At 42.8% G+C, this 22,190-nt stretch overlaps 1 protein-coding gene across 7 annotated transcripts in view; it reads right to left on the bottom strand.

Moving 5' to 3' along the window:
• LOC138246211 (myosin-10-like) overlaps window positions 1-22,190 on the bottom strand; it is a 491,460-nt gene that overhangs the window by 251,801 nt on the left and 217,469 nt on the right. For all 7 annotated transcript variants that reach the window (XM_069200598.1, XM_069200595.1, XM_069200596.1 and 4 more), the window contains exon 2: window positions 16,078-16,459. In XM_069200598.1, the coding sequence (XP_069056699.1) occupies window positions 16,078-16,425 (348 nt within the window). In that variant the 5' untranslated portion in view covers window positions 16,426-16,459. The remainder of the gene's footprint in view (window positions 1-16,077; window positions 16,460-22,190) is intronic.

The following is a 22,190-nucleotide window of genomic DNA, read 5'->3' as shown; positions in this document are numbered from 1 at the left end:
CTCTGCGGTCCTAAAGTGCTACCTTTTATTTTACAGCCTACATGCTAAACAGCCCGCTTTATTATAGGGCTGAGCCTGCAGGGTAGACATAGCATCCCAAACAGCAACAAATCTATCACCCATTAGTCTATTCAAGGGTCACTCACATTTCGCTTTTACCTACCTCACCATATGGCAATGAACCAGCCCACTTCATCCACTGGCTGTCCTGCACTGTGAGTGACGCCATTTTGCCTGCTCATATGTGCAAAGCAGTCTGAAAATTTGTGCATTTCAGTGCCATCGCAGGTGTTCCTGGGATGCTGGACTACTCCTTAGGTTGAGCATGCAAGCGCTCTGACGTGTTGTAATCTATCTGTGGGCTTTTAACCATGCCCACCGCACGCACATCACTGTCACTCGTTCATGGGCTTGCCTTTCAAAAATCCTTTGTTATCATTGGTATATGTTTTAAGTTTGTCCCTCCTTTGAACAGTTTTGTTACCGCCTTGGCCATCGACCCCGTTACATGGATGAGCGCAAACGTCTTTTTTTATTTTTGTGTCTCTCCTTCGTGCTTTCACTCATGGCAGCAGAGGCGCTTTGAATTGGTTTGCTTAGGTCAACTGTTTTACTTTTCATTTTTTATTTATGTGGCAAGAAAAGTCCAATTAGGAATTTACAACGCTAACAGTTCTAACTCGGGAAAACGTGAGACCCATTGCATTACAAATGCTTGCTTGGGATCTTGCTACAGACAATTCTAGCTGTCTGTTGAAGGTATAGGATGCCTCACACTCAACGTTTGCTCATGATTGGATGGCTTTTCTGTCAGTCTCAGTTCCCTGCTTTTTATCAGTGGTTTTCCTTCCTATTCTTCTTTAGTCCCACCCATGGTGCATAGCCCTTCTACCCCTGCTGTGATGTGTAGCCTTCCACTACCAATGTCATGGAAGTATTTTTAGAGTATGTTTTCTTATCTTAGTGTTTCACTCCTCCCCGTCCGATCTCCAATAGCTTGTTGCACATCTCTCTGTCTCACTTGGCTTATTTTCAATATTTGTAATATTCCCTCTCCCACCAACTCCTCCACTGATCCCTACTTTGGCACTCTGTTTCCATGGTGTCCTCTCCCTGCCCCGGTCAGCACTCTCATGCTCCATGCCGGTCACCGACTGTTTTTCTTTAATGGCTTATGTGCTTGCACCTTCCCATTAGGCCGCTCCTCTCATGTGCACTTGGTGGGTTCACTGGTTAATGTGCTTGCCTCCTTCCCACCAGGCTACTACTCTCATATGCATCTTATGGTTGCGTTTGGTGTGCCACTCCTGCGGCTTGCCCAAATGGACCAGGCCACGCCTCATTTTTTTGTGCAACCTACTGTTCTCACCCAATTACCACTGGGCTGCTCCTCATATGTGCCCAACGGTTTCATTTTGCGTGCAGCGCATGCTGCTTGTCACCTTGATGGTGGACCACTCCTCTAATGAGTGCCAAGAGGGTTAGTTTTCTGCGCTGTCTTCTGTGCTTGTCCCCTTCTCACTGGACTGCTCCTCTCAAACGCACCCTGCGGGTTCATTTTTTTGTACTGGACTGTGTGCTTGCTCCCTTCCCACCTGGCCACTCCTCTCACACGCACCAGGAAATTTTATTTTGTATGTCACTCATGCTGAGGCTTTGCCGTGCTGGGAGGGTTTCATGGGCGGCAGTTCAGAGACCGTGATACATGCGGAGGCTGGCAGAGGCAAAATATGAATGACAATTTAATGGGCCACTAGGTGAAGCCCAAAAAACCCTCAATTTATGTAGAATATATATTCAGTAGCCAGCGAAACATCTGAAAGTGTCTCAAAAGCAAGACCTAAAAATGAACTGAAAAATAAAGACATGATAGTAGTTGTGTTTGTGTCATAAATGTCTTATATCGCAAGAAAACTGCATGTGAAAAATATTTACGAAGGTGTCCAAGATGTTAATTTTCTGGTCTGCTTCAAGTCCAACGGCTATGGACTTTAAGAGCTATTTTGTAGAGAGAAGATAAGAAGACGGCGGCGTGGGGTAGTTTAAAATGTCCAAGGTTCACATAGGGCCTGATTCTAACTTTGGAGGACGGTGTTAAACCGTCCCAAAAGTGGCGGATATCCCACCTACCGTATTACGAGTTCCATAGGATATAATGGACTCGTAATACGGTAGGTGGTATATCCGCCACTTTTGGGACGGTTTAACACCGTCCTCCAAAGTTAGAATCAGGCCCATAGTTTGGTAATCTGACCCACGGTGCAGAAATGTTCACATTCTGAATACAAATTCTTTAAAAGGGAGGTGAAACAAAACCGCATGCGGCAGCTCAAGGGGTCAATGTCCTGGAAGCAGGAATACATGTGTGACAGGTTGCAATCCGGGACTGGTTGACTAAGCCACTCATCAGGTCGACAAAATGAACATCATTATGTTGGAGGGCTACTGAAGCACAAACAAGTTGAAGTCTCTAAACAACTCAACGTTCTGAATTATTACACTTCAGGAAAAATGCCGAAGGTGGAAGGGACTTCCCAATATCTCTGCTGAATTTAAAAGAGACGGATCTTACCCAACGAAACCGATAAAGCAATACAATCGTATACAACCAGTTTTTATTTCTTTTAAATGTTATGCTTATTATGTTTAAAAAACGAATACGAGTACAAATATTACTTGGATTCAAAAACAATTACAGAATTGAAAGATTGAAAATAGTCGAAAACAGCCAAGTTAAATTTGATCGGGAGGTAAGGAAAATGTAATCCAGATACGTGGCCTAGCCAGCATCCCTGGTTTGTTTTATAAAAAGTGTTTCTTGTTATATCACTGCACTCTACCTCCGAGTTGGGGCTGCTGTACCCGGGGATCTATTGATCCCATTGTTCCTTAGTGGGGTTCGCTGACCGCTGGAGTGTATCGACTGAGGTGAAGTCATCATTCTCCAGATTACCTCAGTGGAAGCGGTATATACTCAGCTGGTACGGACGGTGCATCCTAAATACTTCCAAATGGAGACCCTTCAGCAACCTTGTTGGGTTCCGAGTGTGTTTATTTATCCCTGCTCAACACTTTATAAACGGGCTTCACTGATCACATTAACATATGTGATGCTCTTGATGGTTGGCAGTCAAGTCATTTTACCTAAAGCTGCTTATGTTCGATCACTTGGTCACCGCTCACAAGCACTTTACTGTCCCACGGTTTATCCTTTCGAGCACCTCAGGGAGGAATACACTTGTATTTATATTTGTATACAAGCAGAGTGCGTTTTCTACTTACTGGACTGAGTGTGTATTTTGGATGCAATCCATTTCAGTAGCATATCAAAGTGCTCACAAACGTTCGTAATTTAACCTAAAGGGATCTGTACACAGCACTGTTGATTTTATCTGTTTGACTGCAGCCAAGAGCTTACTTTACTTGTCTATCTCAAACAGATAAATATTAGGAGTCCAAGTAAGAGTATTCAGTTTATATAACAGCGAAAGAAACCTACAATATCCATAATACCACGAAAAATAAGTCTTCTAGGAATCAGGGCAGTGCTTAATTTGAGCCGGTGGTTTCCAGTGCTTGGCACCAGCACTTGTCAACACAGGCACTTATGACTGCTGCAACATGGTGGTACTGTTTGTGTAATTTAGAGATGAGCAGAACAACAGATGTTTATTAATTCAAAATACATTAAACCAACTAACTCCTTCCGCCTCAGGCGTTCTTGTTGCTTTGGGGGCCTCAAATTGTCTGAATTGTCACACTTGTACGACTGTAATGCTCGCAAACCTGCAAGTACTGTAATGGAGGTGCTGACACAGACAATGGGAGGGGCAAGCTGCAGGGGCGTCCTGACGAGGGTCCTGGCATTTACAGTATTACGAGTCAAGCACTGAATCAGGGTAGACTGTCTCATCCAAATTACGTATAAGGGGCAAGAAAATACTTTTCATTTATCTACGTTGTGGCTTTATATAGAGTGGGCTAGATGCAAAAGCAACCGCGTTCCCAACACATTCACGTATTTAGGAACAACGCACAGTATTGTGTCCATTAGGAAATACCTTTGGGTTAGAACACATTTTAAGGCACAGAAAATGGGCAACATGTTTTATCGAAGTAGATGTACTATTCGTGAGTTCCTGAGGCGCAGTCAAAAGTAGCAGTACTAGCCATGAAAGGGTTTACACCGCGACACATTATTCAGTAGAGACACAGATAGCGAAACCCACGAGTACCCCAAACCCAAGCAGAGCAATAGGATTCAAGGCGGCGGACACTGGAGTATTGGATTCCATCTGATACAATGCGGTATGCGCCTTGGGGGTCTGACCCAAGAAGAGGTTAAGCAAGAGCATCTGCGGTGGCTCTGAAGAGTACTGACTGCAGAGGCTTCACATGGAGACAAACAGGCCACAGAAAGGAGCGTGATATGTTACAGCCAGGACTGGTGTGAGCTCTGCTACAGTATGAGCTGGAATTTTGGTTTAGGGGCAATCAGAACCAGACTGTCCTTGATTAAGTGGACAGAGGAAGTCACACGGTTTAGGAAGTTCTTGAAGCCTGAGCACAACTGAAGAAAGTTTGGGTCCAGGCTGAGTGTTTCTTTTCTCTCAAGGAACAGTTGACATCCGAGATCTCTAGTTGTAACGACAGACATTCGGCAGTGCTTCCGTTCACCACTATGTCCATCACACATGCAAGTTCGAAGGAGCGCCTGCTTTCCAAACTGAGCCAAGTTACTGATGGTAGCCCCCATGTCGTGAGCATGCAAGGAGGAACCGGCCATCAGACATGCAGCAGTCTGCGTTACTGCTTTTACGGCTCCTATCTTGGCTTCAGGAATTGTGCCTATTCAACCACTGACATCCCAGGGCCATTATATTGAGATCAGTCACAGAGATGAATGGTTTACAGTTAATTGTTTATGAGGTCCAGCAGGATTTGACCTCCCGAGCTAAAGGCTAAACGTGACGCTTAAAATCTCAGCAGCCTGGAGGATATGCTCGAAGATGGAAAGATTGCCCACTAAAGTGGGTCAGAATACATTCTCAGATTCGACTGACCGTGATGAATTGTCAAAAATGGATTGCAGATAAGCAAGGCACAAGACTGTTTTTGTACTGCCCGCTTTTGTACTTTATTTCAAAATGATGATGTATTTTCTCATCTTCAGAGAAAGGTTTCATTTTTAATGTAGTTACTTGCTTTTCTCAGCTGTAGCAAACAGCATTCCTAAGCTGTGAACAGTAAAACTAGAATTCAAATACTAAACCAGGCCCACTGGAATTATGCGGTTGTGTGGCCTTAGTGTTTTCTGCATAATCAAGAAATTACACCACTTGCCACATTTGCGCATTTCAACAAGTTGTTGGGCTCTCGTCAATTTGAAAAAACGGCTAAAAGCAAACAGATTTTTTAGTCTAAGGAATCAGGCATTGCCATACCTATCCCTGCCACTGAACTAAACTACTCTGTGTGGGCGTGGTTCTTGTGAAAGACAGAATGACTTCACTCACAGTGAAGCTAGCCAATGTAAGATGTAGGCCGACTCACTGCCTTATGCTGCATGTTGTACTGGGTGGAAGAAAAATGTGATATACAAGAACAGACCAATGGATGATGATGGCTGGCTGAAAGAACATGTACGTATATTACACATATACATTTAGTAAAATAAAATGGTTTTGGCTAACACTAGACCTAAAAGTTGTGTCAAGCTCCAACATATCAAAAGTTACTTACAACGTGCTGCGTGGTGACATAGGCTTTCAAAAAATACATTAGTTACCTTTCAGGTGATAATTGCTGTAATCAGGTTTTGTACTATTGAGGTGAAATGTTTGCTGTGACTGTAACAGTATGTGTTACGATAAACAGAGACATAACTCCGCCACAGAATGCGCAGCATTAAGTTCCATAATGTGCCTTTTCTTTCCACTAATTCACCAAACCCTGCCACATAATCTGGTCATCCATTGCCACATAATTTCTATTACCATTAAGCTCAGAACCTACAATTAAGAGAGTAGGAGCAACATAACAATTTCTTTTGTCAAGACCATTCAGCATGTGTTTTTTTCACTAAATATATTTTGTTGAATTTTGTATGCATCACTGAAAATTAAATGGAATTTCCATCTTTGTTTTGGGCCCATTTTGGGCCTGATTACAACTTTGGAGGAGGTGTTAATCCGTCCCAAAAGTGACGGTAAAGTGACGGATATACCACCAGCCGTATTACGAGTCCATTATATCCTATGGAACTCGTAATACGGCTAGTAGCATATCCATCACTTTACCATCACTTTTGGGACGGATTAACACCTCCTCCAAAGTTGTAATCAGGCCCTTTGTCTTTTAAATACCGAAAAGACATCTGTTTACTTTACTTCTGCATGTTTTCAAAAATGTTAGTTTCCTATCTAAGTGAAATGAAACTGAATTTTCGATAAATGTTTCTGTTATTTGGTAATGTCAATCAGCCACCCAGAGTTTGGGCTGACATGGCAAGTGGACTCGGATCATAGCTACAGTTAGGATGGGTTATCACAGAATGATCTGTAACTTGTGGCACTTTGTCTCAGCAGTTAACTATAAACTTGAGATCCCTTGTGTAAGAAACTGGATTATTATTAGGTGTGGGTGACTACCCACCTGAAGGAATAATCACAAACCTTGTCAAGGTGAATCTGCAAAGTCCCTAAATTAACCTGAGCTCAACCCCCTGGTAGCTATGGCAGAGAGTAGACACACAACTTAGGGCAATATATAAAGTATTTAGGCAGCACCAAAAAACAGTAGTAATGTCAAAAGGCAAACCATAAAAATCCCCAATCAAATTAGAAAAAATTGAGTAAAAGTTAATAAAAACAAAAATGACATCAAAATGAAAAAAACAAGAGGAACCAGAGTTATGAATTGTTTAACTTTTAAGCAGGCTATAGCGCCAAGAAGCACAAAGAGGCAATGACAATCAATGGTTGCGGTAGACTGGGAGTAAGTCGCATTTTGAGGCAAACCACCATGGAGCACAGGTTAAATACTCCAACCAGATTTGTCCTGGTCAAAGATGTTACCTTCTCATTTAGTCCATTTAATCCCAATCAACTATAGGAGTACACTTTTAAAGTCCCCCCCTTCCCACCCCTTCCAAGGATCTCAGGGAACGCACTTAGAGACTCACATCATGTGAGGCAGAAACAAGCAGCAGGGCCCAGTTCAGGACCAGTTGCCAGCTGCAGCTTGTTTTATTACTGAAGCTTGAACAGGAGGTCAGCCTTAGGACTCCTGGAGCCCACTTCTTTGTTCTGGGTACAAGGAAGTGGTTTGAGGCTCCTCACAGGTCACAAACAGCAAAGCAGTTCTAGTCCTCTCCAGTTCTTTCTCAGATCCAGAAGTGTTCTGCACTAAGTGTCTGGAGATTCCCATTTATGCCTGAACAACCACCTGGGGGGGGGGTGGAAGCCAGTTTGGGGCAGTCACAAAACCAAAAATAAATCCAGAGACAGAAGTCTGGTAGAACAAAAGCAAGGTTTTTAAACAACCAGACAGTAGATACACAAGCACTGTCTTGGCAACCAGTTCCCATACTTTCAAGTGTGCCCCCCGTGTTAAATGTCAATGCAACATACAAGTTAGAAGGTCTTGACTGTCCAGCAGGACTTGACAATGACGTGTCAAAGAGGATGCCCAAAGCCCTGTTCCTGCATATTCTGAGTCACCTCTGCCCATTCAGATCAGCCTTCTATTTGCTCCTGGGAGGCATTGCACACCTTTTGCATGTCTATTCAAATGCTAATCTTTGGCTGGGAGACGTTGTAAGGCAAATTCATATTAGCCCCCAGAAACATCAGGCAGGAAAATGATAAGTTTGCAAAAGTTTATTTTCCTTAACACTTATTAAAATCCAATTTCACCATTAAATTTGATTTTTAATAACTATTAATAATAGTTTAATTATTTTTCTAGCTAGTCCCAATCTAGAGATGCAGTATTGGGATTTTAATCTGTACTCTGGTTTTGTATACAGACCACAAGGCTGACATAGGGGTGAATTATTAATATGTAAAAAAGAGTTTTTGACCGGCCAAAAGGTTTTTTTATGGGCCAGATTGCAGTTTTTGCAGCGCTACAGTCCGCTTACAGTGGTAGGTCTAAAGCCATGTTTTACACTGTCACTGTAGTTGATATAGCACATTTACCTCACAGGCTTTGGTTTCATGTTGTATTATATACTAGGGACTTACATGTAAGTTAAATATACCAATTAGGAATATGCCAATTTGACTAAGTTTAAAGGAAGAGCACAGAAATTATCACTGGTTAACAGGGTTATAGTGCTTCAGTTATAAAGCCAGCAAAAATACAGGGTCCAGCAAAAGGTGAAAAATCTGGGTTGGACACTCACTTTCCTACACCTCACCTGAAGTCAAGAGTTTGTGGCAAAAGAGGAGTGGGGGCAACTGCAGCAGTTTTGTTATGGCCTTGGCCATCGACCCTGTTGCATGGAAAATTGCATGTTTGCCAATATGTTTGACAAAAAGCGAACTTCTTTTTCCTTTGGTCTCTCTCCTTTGCGCTCACGCTCATGGTGGCTCATGGTGAACTGGCTTGCTTATGTTACAACGCCAATAGCTCTAACTCGAGCAAACGCAAGACCCATAGCAAATGCTTGTTAAACTGAGTAGACTGCTCTTCTATAGCATGATCCCTAAAATCTGAGCGCCCGCCCCCTCTTTAGATTGGCAGGATCTAACTCTAGTGAGGTTTTAAGATCCACTTCCCACTATTGGTCATTCTTGACCCTACTTTTAAATTAGTATCTTCAATATCTACTTTTTTCTGTATGTAAATTCCTATGAATATTATGTACAGCCTAAAAACAATTACATCAATACTCACTCTGCAACATGGATTTGGTGAAGAAGCCAGCCATGAATTATCATTACTCCAATCTGATGCATACTAAGGCTATTATCTTTGCAAAATTCGTACACATTTGAATACTCAAAAAGGAAACGTTAATCAGCATTCCGTTCCTTACAAAGCTTTCCATCAACACCTACTTGAGGGAAAATTATCCAAATTTGTAACTTTTTAAAATAACACCATCCATGCTCTTGGTTTCTTGTATCTGTTTTAATAGGGCTTTCAAGGAAAATCGGTACCCCAAGAACGTCCCTAGTCCTACACGCCCCAACAGGTACTATCGAATTACTGAGACTTTAGGAAGTTGCCGTCCAAGGCTATACAAGAGATTTTTAAAAGTTGAATAATACCGTGCTCCACTTAGGGCTGCAAACATGTTTTGCACGAACTTTGTCCCGCACTGGTTCCTTCTCCAGTAGCCCAAAGACGCCCCAGTACAAGGCCTTTAAAGACAGTTCACAGGCTCAATCCTTACACTAGATTCACACCTGCAGCCTACACCCTGCATTATGGGACATGACTCCACATCCCTGCTGATGTTTCACAAGCAAATGCCCGTAGGTAAAGGCCAAACACCACAACACATACATGATATACACTACTCCACGCATGTACCAAATTAAACCTTCCTCTTTCCCAGACCCCCGCTGCTCCTGGGTAAACCGAAAGTCCTAACTTCTCATCCCATAAGGCTGGTGTAATAAACGTGTACGCACGCATCTCTTGACATCTGCCCCCACACTGTCATCATATCACACCAGGGCAAAGTGCAGCTCTAATGATCTCCCCACCGACAGGTGACACCCTCGCCCTACCTGCCTCCGGAGGGACCGGGGAGTGCCAGCCTCGGGCACGGGCGGGTTTCCAAAGCTCACTGGAGTATGGCCTGACGCGCAGGGAGCTGGAGGGAAGACGGGGGAGCAAGTAGAAGGGGTGGGAATGAAGAAACACAGGGGGATTTATTTTTATTAGAGAATACCGGTTATATGTTACCCCGCCAGCTTCTTCACTCCGAAGCCCACCTTCTCTAACTGACAACCCAATATCACAGTGACTCCCCAACATCTCACCGCCACATTATCTTAGGTCAGCAGAACAGGGAAGGTAAACCGAACAGGAGACCCAACAACAGTCCGGCGGGCGGCTGGACTTCCCGTCTGCGTTCTCCCAGTTTCTCGGTATCACTCAGTGCTATAAAAAAAATCGCACTACAATGGGTAGTGCTTTACAAAATGCCTAAATAAGTAGAACGTCGAGTCAGTGAAAGAGGCAAATGGCACGGTGGATAAGGGACGGAAACACTCATATGTCGGTCTCACAACTCAGACACCGCCCTCCTTCGCGACTCAACTCTGCCTTGGAAGACACCGGGGCGCAGTTAGCACTGGCCCAGCAGCTTCAGTGCACCGGGGTCCCGATCGGCCCACTGATCGCTGAGAGCTGAGGTATTTAAACATCACATCAAAGGGGCCGCTTTCCTTGTTTGCACCTTTGCTACGCTACTGCAAGACACCGGGCTTCTTAGGAACTGGGGCTAGTACAGACGAGTCTGTTAGGAAACCAAGCCACTTCCTGGATCTGGCGCTTCTGAAAGGTAGCAATGGCTGGTGACCAGTCAGTACTCTACTCCAGCACTCCAACAGGCCTGTCAGAGGCTGCGGCGGTCTTGAAATCTCTTAGACTGGTAACTTCCAAGGGTGATGTTTCACAAGAAGATGCTGAAAGTACTGCTTATTGGGCCCACGGCACACGTGTATTTTTTGCTCTCTCTTTTTTTGGTAACATCCCCACGTGGGAGGACATGCTTGGACCTGTCCCTCAGCCGTGGAGCAGGTTCAGCACCCTGAGGTGCTGGGCTGGTGAAATCTCCAAGCCCTGCATTGGAATGTGCAGGCCAGGTCGTTCCTCTGGAACAGAACTGTCAAAGAGTGCAAAAGACCATGATGTAAGTGGTTTCAGGACCAAATGCCAATCTTTGAACAGATAAATGAGATTTCCATGTGAGACACTACCTCAGGTCAAAGAGGCCATTTAACCTGTGAAACAGGAGACACTACCACCAAAGTAAGAGACACACCCAATTATACTTTGCTTCCTGGTGGGGGACTCCTCGATAAGTGAGACATGCTGAAGCCTCACACCGTCTGCTTGAAAGGATGAATGACAATACAGTTGAGAAGACCCGGGAGAGTGGCTGAGGTTTGGAGAGTTGGCACTTGGAAGGCCCTCGTCCTTACAGTCTACTGTGCTTCCATCCTAAGAACTTCCCTTTCCTTTGTCCTTTTCCTAATCTCTTTTCAGACTTCGAGAGGAGCAATTAAAACAGCTCTCACCTGTAGACCTTTTTACAGGTGAAGGCTGTCGATGTTTCTGCTCCAGGGAGGGAACCCACCTGTCTCAGAATCCCTCAAACACAATAGGTCTGGGTTGGTCCCATAAGAAACTTGAGTCTTGAAAGATCTACTGAAGCATCAAGGGGGGCCTTGTTCAGGAGAATTACACTGGCTTGCCCATAAGCAAAAGTGAGCCTTCAGGGACACATCTTAATGTGACCTCAATTGGCGGCATCAAGACCCTCCACTGTGGTGACCTTGGATAGAAGACACGGAGGTCACAGAGGGGTCTACACTTTGTCTGTGGGCTGACTCGCCAACCCACATTAAAAGGCTTTTAACAAGTAAAGAAGATGGAATTTCTTTAGTTTGCTCCTATTCAGGAACCTTTGCCCATCACAGGTCAAAAACTAAGTGAATCCTCCAAATCCACACACTGTCAATCAGAGGAGTTTACATGATTCTAATTTGAAATTCGTACTGTATACTATCCAGTTTGCACTATTTCTTGAAGTTCGGTCTGTTTTTATACAAGAAATAATTTGTCTTTGTCACAAAAAAGAAGTGTTCTCATATTTCTTTGATAAACTGTTTGGCGAATCTGGGGCCAATTAATGGACAGGCAAAATGTAATCAACTGGACAGAAAGGCATCCCAGGAATCCAGGCTGCCTTCAGCAGGCAAGCCACCACCTATCTTCAGAACCATCAGAAGAAAATTAAATCCGAAATCTAGCCTCGTAAAAACTCTATGCTTCTCTATCTTCTAATATGCGCTTCAGTTTTGTAATTTTTTAAAATTTGTTTATATAGTTCAGACTTTCAACAGAGGGGCAGCAGAGATCTTATATAGTTATATTACACAAGGACACATTCATTTTTTGTTAGGAATGGGGAGATTAAGCGATTTGCCCAGAATCACAGAATGTTCAGCCAAACCTGGTTCCCCAGCTCCAAAGTCAGCCGCTCTGGCCTTTATGCTACATCCTCTCGATCCTCATCCATCTTTCATGAATTGGGGGATAGATGCTTGAGTTTGCAGTCAATGCTACGGTGCCACTGTTGCAGTAACAGAGCAGCATCTGCAGCCAGCTAAGCATGGTTTACTCGTAATGATGGCTTTGTATAACATTCAGTGATTTGAACTCAAGGTCACACAGAATGTGTAACAAGCAGAGGGGTTGAACTGGATGAGGGGAGGCGGTATGAAGTTGTATCTGTATTAACAAGTCATGCTGGTAAGAGCCTGGAATACAAGCTTTAGGGGAGTCAGGGTAGGCTGTAGGAAACCAGCGAGCATAGAGTTTTCCGATTAATGTGTGAAAGCACATGGGTTTCAACTGTAGACTTAAAATTGAAGGTCAAGTGGTGGGAACTGATTCAACACAAGGAGCAGGGGTGTAGCTTTTTTTTGGGGGGGGTATGGGGGGATCAGGTGTTACACCCTCTAATAAATGTATATTAGTCACAAGCAGACATAGCTTACGCCCAGGCCTGCACACCTAGGCCTGCACCTCTATATTGTACCACCAGCCAGACAGGTCTCTACCACATAGGGCCTCTTGTTCGCATCACAGTGTCTGACCCTGCTGTAGTGTCAAGACCTGTTTGAAAGCTCTGCTGGGGGTTTGTATATGGTATTTGGGGTGCTCTTCAAAGGGGGAAAACAGAATGCCGAAACAATTTGTCCTACCCAACCTGTGTCTGAGGTTGTTGTGGACACAGGGACTGTCTAAAACTGTATTTTGGTATTAGGTATCGGAGAACACTGCGATTACCATAGCACATCCCCAAGCCCCAAAGTTTAGTATGGCTTTAGCCTCTTTGAAAATGCCTAAGTGGGTAGTGTTAGCCCCAATGGTTAGAGGATCTCCAGGGGTCATTCCCACCCACTATCTCATGCCAGGTATGAATGTGGGATCTCCAAGCACCCACTTCAGAACACTCCTGGACCTGTGGAAGATCAGAAGGACTGAACTTGCTGTCTGAGACCTAAGAAGAGCTCTAAAGGCCTGGATTTACCCCCCCTCTTGTAACCAGGACAAAGGGGACTCCGAGACTGACTCTCTGTTAAAACCTAGGGGGACACAAAAGGCTACAGGCGGCCTTTTCCTGCAACTGCCCAGATGATCAGTGACAACTAGACCAGGACTGGCCTGGTCTCTGTCTGCCACCCTGTGAGCTTCTAAGTGCCTCCTTTGAGTTCCTGGTGGCTTTAGTAGTGTGCTCCTGTGGTCAATTGGGACATAAAAGATTAAAGTCAGCAGGTAAAAATTTTGACCATGACAAACCTGGTTAGTTCATCTGACCTGTGCTTCATCACAATCTGCGTCAAACTGCACCTAGGTCCTGTGCTACAGCGACAATTGACTATCATTGGCACTTTGTGCTTCTTGGCACTATCTCTACTTAAAAGTTAAAAAATTCACATCTTTAGTTCCCCTTATTGTATTTTTGTCATTTTAGTGTCATTTTCTTTATTGCATTTCACTCTATTTTGCCAATCTGTGGGACACTTATTGTTTTGCATTTCAATTTTATTACTGTTTTAGTACTGCATAAACACTTTACACATTGCCTCAAAGTTAAGACTGACTGTTCTGTGCCATAGCTACTAGGGGATTGGGCTTAGGCTTATTCAATGACTTTAATGGTTCACCTTGACAAAGATTGTGATTATTACTTGAGTTGAGTTTTCACCCCTCTCGAATAACCCAAATCTCACAGTAATCCCAACATTGTGCAGCACAGAAAGATAAACAACATTCTACAGTCGAACTTTGGTGCCTGGCAGCATGGACCTCTATCCCCTCTCTGCTAACTCACGCCATCTTATCAGGAGCACCTTTATCCAATTACTGGAGTTTCAGCCAACAGTATTTTGTAAACTGGAACTTGTAGTTCCATAGCGCTTTTTCATTTAAGGATATGCTAGTGAATTTTTGTTAAGAAGAAAAAGAAAAAAAATTGCAAATAGAAAAGAAAAACATAATAGCAAGCAGCCGAGAAAGTACATTGCATACAATATGGTTGGATTTCAGTAGTTCATTTGAGTCGGTAATTATTGTCAAAAAGAAGCCATCCTAATAAACTAATCAATAATTTGTTCTATGAAGTGCTAATCTACACACATCAATAGCCAATTTTAATGGGACATTTGGATTACATGGGTCAGAGCACTGTGCAAGCTGAAAACCAAGAGAACCATAGGAACAAATATACAGAGGGAATACAGAAGCGTACCTGGTATTACAAGGAGAAAAATTACAAACTAAGGGTCTGATTTAGAACTCAGCAGATGGGTTAATAAATCCCATAGGATGGAATGGAATTTAGATTTCGGCTTACGGCATATCGGTCACCGTTGTGACGGAGTAATCCATCCACTGAGTTCTAAATTAGGCCCCAAGACTGTGAAAGAAAGAAGAAATAAGTATGGAATAAATGAACAGACGCTATTACTGAACAGTGCAAGCAAGAGGCTAAACCCTGGAGATTATGCACAGTTCTCAAACATGTCACTAAAAGATGCACCAAAAGTCTTTGAACTATATTTGTCCAGGTCAACTTTCCATTCAGACAACTAGTTTCAATTTAAACTCAGGAAATTTCCTTTTCAGCTGCAAAGGCTAAATAAGGAAGAACTTTCCATCTGCTGGACTTGTGTAAAGGCAAAAAAATATGAACTTAGTAAAACAGGCTTCGGCTAAACACGAACAATAGAAAAGAGCAGATCCCCGTTCTACTCTACACTGGCCTGTCATTGGGGAGGGAGGTCCAATAAAGGTCCAGGAAGTGGGTGCTGCCACACTGTGGATACCCACATTAGGTACATTTAGACATTACACACTTTAGAAAAATTGTCACATTAGGTACATTTGCATACAATTAAAGTACATTGAAATCATTTACATAGCATGTCGTTTTACTGACTATCTGGCTTAAGTGCAATCCTTCAGGACCAGTGCTGGACATCTGCCACACCCCACGGCCCTGTACCAAAACCCCAGCGGAAACAAGGATACAATCTGTGTCATTCAACATTCTCACCATTGGCCATCTGAGGTTTTGCTTCATTGCATACAAGCAAAATAATCTGCGTTCGAGATCATAAGAAGGTAAATGCACTTTAAACATGTCTTTTTCAAGCAGGAAAATACACCTCAAACATGCTCAGAAATCAAAAGCACGTGTTGCTGTTTGATGGCTGTCAGCGGAAACATCTCCCATATCTCTATTGATCATCAGGATGTAAACCCCAGAATACTGACCAAGCTGAATCTGTGGTTATGCACTTCATCGCTGAGGAACATGCACTGCCTCGAGATCCCACATGGATTCTGAGCTTTGCATCGTACAACTGCATCTAAAAGCACTCTTTCCGCTACAGAGCTACATGCCCACACCTGGGGCTTCTGCCTTCAGCCTGGATGAGAACCTTGAAGGTAAGTAAAGCAGACGAGGAGGGTACAGGTGATCAAGGGGGAAGGCTTCTACTCAGTGCATGATACAATGGATGGATTTTCAGTTTTCCATTTGCCACCGAACTGAAGTGTAATATGCCAGTTTCCCGGCTAATGTGTGGTCTGCCCTGTATACTTATGAGGCGGCAGCAGCAGGAAGATGGTTCAAGCTTATGGTTGACTAACTTACACACCGATAAATAGACACTGGTTAGAAAAGGACTTTCGATCAAGACTGTAATCTATGTTGGATGCTGAGAGATGGTTAAAACATACTGCTTTGAACTCATCAATTCGTACCCTGCGTTATACTTTGATAAAAAAAAAAAAAAAACGAAATGATCATCTACTCACGTATATCAGGCCAGAGTAGTAGCGGTCCTTCAAGTTGTGTAGCACTGAGGCCTCGTTGAGGCAGGTCAGCTCAGCCATGTCCTCGACCTTGGTGAACTTGGGCGGGTTCATCTTCTGAATGTCATCTTTGGCCACCGTGATCCGCTTGCCATTCTCGGCCAGCTCCACCACCACTTCATCACCACGCTCCTCCTTCAGGCTGGCTGCCTCAAAACCATGTTTCTCTGAGGGCACCCAAACCTGCCGTTTGGCTGTCCAGTCGGCCTGCGTGGCCTGGTTGCCCATGAAGTCACGGTCCACAAACAGGTATCGCTCAGCATCATCCCGATGGGCAGTGCGGGACGCCATCCTGTGTGAGGGAACACTACCACCAATAGGATACCTGAAAAGCAGAGAAAAGCAAGGCATGAGCAAAAGGGAAAGTGCGAACAGAAGGAATATATTTATTTTAAGGGAAAACAAAACTACCTCAAAGAGGTCATAGACTTTACTGTAGATAATGCAAAGAACACACCGCAACATATGTACAGTTTCAGTCTAAATAATCAATTAAATTAAAAAGGGAAGATACTTCAACAAAATGGATCACGCGGCAGGGAGATGGATAAAGCAACTAATTGTGCACCTAGTTCTACCCATCAGAGCTGCAGACACTACTTTGGGGGCATTAACATAGTTCTATGAATTATGTTGCTCGGGTACCACTAAGACTATAGGTACTTCTCTAAAAATAGCCAAGCCAGAAGATAACACCACACAGAACCTTGTAAAACTGAAGGCCCATTAGAAGCAAATTAGATTGAAACTCAAGCTCCCTGCTAACCAGTACAGCGCTCGGTCAATGCCAAGAGCAAGAAATACATCTGAGCAAACAGGCTGCTGCGATCTACACTAACAGGATGTTCCTTGTAATGCACAATGGGAGCCGTGCATGTAAGTTATGCCCATTAACTCCCTTACCCACAGGTACAGGGAGGACACAAACGTCTAATGCTCCTCAAATCCAAGTGTCTTCCAGTGGTCAGACTACGTTTGAACAGGACTACAGGTCTCAGTAGAAAGGTTACCAGGAGTGTGAGCAGAAGGACCAGGGTACAAATAAGCAGCACCTAGTACTCAACCTGCCCTTGTCATTCCTTCTCAGTACTGGACACACAGCTTTCACCCCTGGAAGCGCAACCCTCCACATGCACTGATGCAGGACAGGTATGAGTAAGGATCCTCGACCCCGAATCATCTGTCTTTCTCTAGTCACTGCGTGCATGGAGCTGAAGGGAGGCCCACATTTTTTTAAACCAAATAAAGAAAAACGTGTGGTCCCTAATGCTTCCACCAAGGACAGTCTCCAGACATGCCAGGGGACCTTTGTGGTAGGACTACCTCTTTCACCTACCGCTCATGCACTGCAAGGTCCACCTCCCCTACTAGGAAATCACCTGGCACCACGTGAAGCTGCTTAGTGGCAACATGATCAATGTTATCTTATTGGCATTTGCTCAGCGCCCAGTCTGCCATTACAAGGGCCTCAGTGCACGTGTCTAGGGTGTGACTTATGCCATTCCAACGCAGCTTGAGAGCTTTACCAACTGCACGTCTGAATCCCGGGCCAGTAATCTGCCCTTTGCCCGAACGTTAGTGATAACCTAAGGCTGATATTGCTTTATTCATAAAGAACAGCAGTTTATGATTATTAATTCTATGGTATATCTAAGCTGTGCTGTGTAAGTGTCAGTCACTTCATCTAATCCGTTCGGTTGCGGCTTTCATGCAATATTTCTTGCTGGTAAGTACTGTTATGAGCATCATAATGGCAAACTATATGGAATATCTGAGCTGTGCTGAATGAATGTGTGGTGTTTTATGGAGTTTGACTGTTTTATGACGTCTTGGTTTGCGCATGGGAACTCAAACACACAAAAGATGATGGGAGGAATGTTTGCAAATAGTCTAACCCCCTGTAAAAGGGTAGCATTCAAATCCATTTTTTTTGTTCTTCACGCCACCTCAGATTAGATCCAGCCATTTAGAAATAACATTTCTTCTGCTTCACCAGCAAAAGTCCCACCCTAACTGCCAAACAAGGTCCTCACCAAACTGAACACAAGCAACGCAAGACCAGTTTCAGCCTACTGGGCCTCTTCCGTCAGAAGCAGCTTGATGCCAGTGTCATATTGAGCACGTGACCCCAGCTGGGGATACCCTTGGCCTCTTAGGGCATAACATAAAATACACAAAGAGTGATGGGAGAAATACTCGCAAATATTCTAATCACTCATAGTAACATTCCAATGCATTGTTTTTTGCCCATCATTCCACCTCAGGTTAGACCCAAACATATGCAAATTAGCCTTTGCTCTGTTCCAACATGAACAGTTTGAGCCCAAACTTTCAGAAATATGGGGACTGGTGATATACCAAGAATTTGCACTCTATGAGCCCATTTCCACTAGCTTTACAGAATCACATTCATAGTGTGGGCAACGGCTGTACCCACTTCGATGTAGAATGAGTCTGATGGTCTGGGTCAGGCTACTGTGGGAGTGCTCTTCCTGACATATCAACATATCAAATATTCTGATTACTTCAGCAGAATTAATGGACAAGTGTTAATGAGTAGAACTGGGAATACTCATGTCCAGCCTTAAGACAGCCCCTTCATTTTTGAGAAGGTGAATCCATGAATGGGAACGCAGTAGCAGCCACTCAGAACTATGTTAATATCATAAGGGACATAGCATAGTACACAATTTCACACATAAAAAGAGAAATGCAAAGAACCCAATTAGCACTGCCAGTAAAAGCCAAAGCTGAGTGATCACCCATCCAGTATGGGACTTTGATATATTCCTACTCGCCTAATCCAGGAGTCAACAAGACAACTTTGCTAGTGATCCATCACAGTGACTGGGGCTGAACACAATTTTCAAACATAGCACACAAAGAATATGTACAGACATATCCCAGAGCTAAAAGACACCAATTAACAAGGAGAGACACAACTTACATCATAAAGCTCAAAAGGCGCAGATCTCAGGGTCTTAAGTTCACCGTCACATATTATTAAAGCTATACTTATCTTGCACACATATTTCACGTTTTGTCATGCAAGAGGCAAGCATTGGGTAGCAGATATTTTTAACGCATTATCTTCGGAAAAATAAGTTCTAGGGTGCATATATCTAAAAATGACAAATTCTATGGTGAAACTGCTCTGCCTTACAGCCAGTGTAAACATATAGTGCAAATTCAGGTATTAGATTCAAGAGCTATCAATCAACCCACACAATAGATGGTATAGTTTGCTGCATTGGACAACTGAGCTATCCATCAGGTAACACAGCACTTATCGTTCAAGAAAACCTAGGAGCACACACACACACATTCACACAAAACACACACACATGCTTTTGTCAGTCAGACTAATGCTCCGACTTATACCCAGGCCAAAAATAAGCAAAACACTTTAATCTCATCCATTTAAAGAGGCAAAGAATGATTTTGCTCTTAAACAGAAGTAACTCACCAGCAGATAAAGAGAATAAGATCAGAACAGGCAACTGCAACCGAAAACCCAGATGTAAATAATAATACTTTTAAATGCAAACCAGCGTCTTGAAGGTGAAACGAAAAAGTATAGCAGAGATGGTCACCTCAGCTTGGGTCATTGGAAGTTTATAAGTTGCAAGAACATTGGCTCAAATACTAGCCAACCAAGACAAGTATTATGGGCAGTCTCTATTAAAAGGCCATTCTGATGATTCTAAGATCACTCATGCAAGGCAAGGAACCTACTAGGTCTGGCAAAGCTAACCGAGTCAGGAGAAGAAGTATAAAAAAATCACCACAGAACTGGCCAATGTTACAAGTGTTTTACTGTGAAAATTACTAAGTGGCAATAGATTTGACAATTAGTGACTGTTATGGTGTTTTCACTGGCTTCAACATCAGGGTAATAGTAATGCTTTACACACAAAAGATGTAAGACACGTCCTCCTCTTGAGTTTTAAGAGATATTGTCAAATTCTGTAATATAACCATTTGTTCCCAGGACCCAAATATCTACAAGATCAATAACTGTCCCAAAAATCTCTTGTACAGTATTGAGTGCAATAAATGTGTCTCAAATGGCCTATCCACCCAGGCCAGCATACATTTACATTTATTTATATATACATATTTACAGATCTTTACAAAAAAAAAAAATATATATATATATATATATATATATATATATACATATACATATACACATACACACACACACACACACACACACAAAAAAGTAGCAGATGACTCTGGCCAATTCTCAAGTTTAGCTCCTGTATAGAGTGCCCTACAATACCAGCGACACTCTAAATTTGTTCCTCAAATGTCTGTTTTTCTAGCAAAGTTTTGAAGCATAGGATTAACACAGTGCCATCCACTCAGAGCTAGAAAATGACAAAAGCCTTTTACCACTCCAGACACAGTATTACAGCTTTGGATTGGCAAAATGCAATCCAAGACAACCTGGGCTGAATAAAAGCAACCCCTGACACGACATGTGTTTCACTATTATTACAACTCTTCAGAGAGGTTTATTTTTGTCCAGACATAAGGAAGCAACCAGTGTAAGACAGAACAATACCCCTTAAGGCTTAGAGTGTAGCATAAATTATGCAAAAAAGAAGCAGAGAACTCTGGGTAGTTCTCAAGTTTAGGTGGAGAGTAGCTCCTGTATAGAGCGATAGAGTTTAGAGTTCAAATGTATGTTGTTCTAGCAAACTTTTCAGCTTTTCTGCATAATTTGTGCAGCACTCTAAGTCTGAAAGGGTATTGTTCCGATGTTCTCTCACCTTACATCATAATTAAAAGGTTTATTGATCTCAAAATAAATGGGTTAGATCTCTCCTCGAGAAAGAATGGGTCTCTGACACCACTTCAGACTGGAAAGCAAGTGGCTTCAAATTCAGCCACCCAATGCAATCTTTACTGTTTGTCTCATAAGTCTTCATCCAGTACACACATAACTTACCACTGTCTCGCAGACACACGCACATCTATGAAAACATATGTAGTTCAGGTACAAACGTTTCTTGACACTACTGAAACACTGACCTGGATGTCTTCAATGCTTGGAAATTAGCCACGTAAGTATTCTTTAAAAAAGGGAACCTTTTAGTGTTGTCTGCTTACATAATATTGACATTTACTGCTTAAGCTTTCACTCCAATTTTACTGGTTTCTCAAATTATCCTCCTTAATTTATCTTCCACTAAATTTAGTTTAAAATAAAACCTTTAAAAGTAAGTGTGGATTTCTTGTGTGCACACACGTGTAGTGAAAGGCTGCCAGACCTCACAACAACAAATAAAGCAAAAATGTCTGACAACCATTATCATTGCCACATGTCCAGTATCAGGGGTGTGGAATTTTTATAGCCCAATTCACAGGACATATTGTTTGGGGTCAAGGACAACAAGTTTTTGTGTTTGTTTTGTGCTAGAAACAAGTAGGCATAACCCCCGCAACACAAACCATTTGGCTACCTGTTTACAGTACCACATCATCGATCCGGAAAGGGCACTGTCTGCAGTCAAGGTAATATTTGTGACGATATGTTAATTCTGTTCAAACTTGTATTTATGGTTCACTGATGAAAAGACTGTTACTAGGGTGAGCACGCTAAGGAAATGTTGCAAGCTCGGACTACACTGCTGAAAGTGGTCCCAGTATAAAAATGTGAACACCTGTTTAAAAAGTTTAACAATATGAGGCTATGCATAATGCTTCCAGAATGCTCTGATTAGATGCAAATATTTGAAGAAGCTTGAAATCAAGATTGATGAGTCTTTGCTTTCAAATGAAATATTCACCAAAAAATGCAATTTTTTTTGCTAAACTGCTGTGATATTTTAAGTAACATTTATTTGAAGCATCAGCTACTCAAATATGTTGATTCGTGGTAGTATTCCCAAAAAATATTCATAATGGAAAATCAGTGCAACCAGTTTCAACAGGATTACAGAAAATATGAAAATAAGCAATCCTTAGCAAAGCCAATAGGTCTGACAATGCTGGTCAGCCTTTTGGTTTTGTCAATGCATGTCTTCGTTTGACATGGTTTTGGTAAA

This window comes from Pleurodeles waltl, chromosome 7 (assembly GCF_031143425.1).
Source record: "Pleurodeles waltl isolate 20211129_DDA chromosome 7, aPleWal1.hap1.20221129, whole genome shotgun sequence".
Taxonomy (NCBI): Eukaryota; Metazoa; Chordata; class Amphibia; order Caudata; family Salamandridae; genus Pleurodeles; species Pleurodeles waltl.
This window is presented reverse-complemented; position numbering and strand designations above follow the sequence as displayed.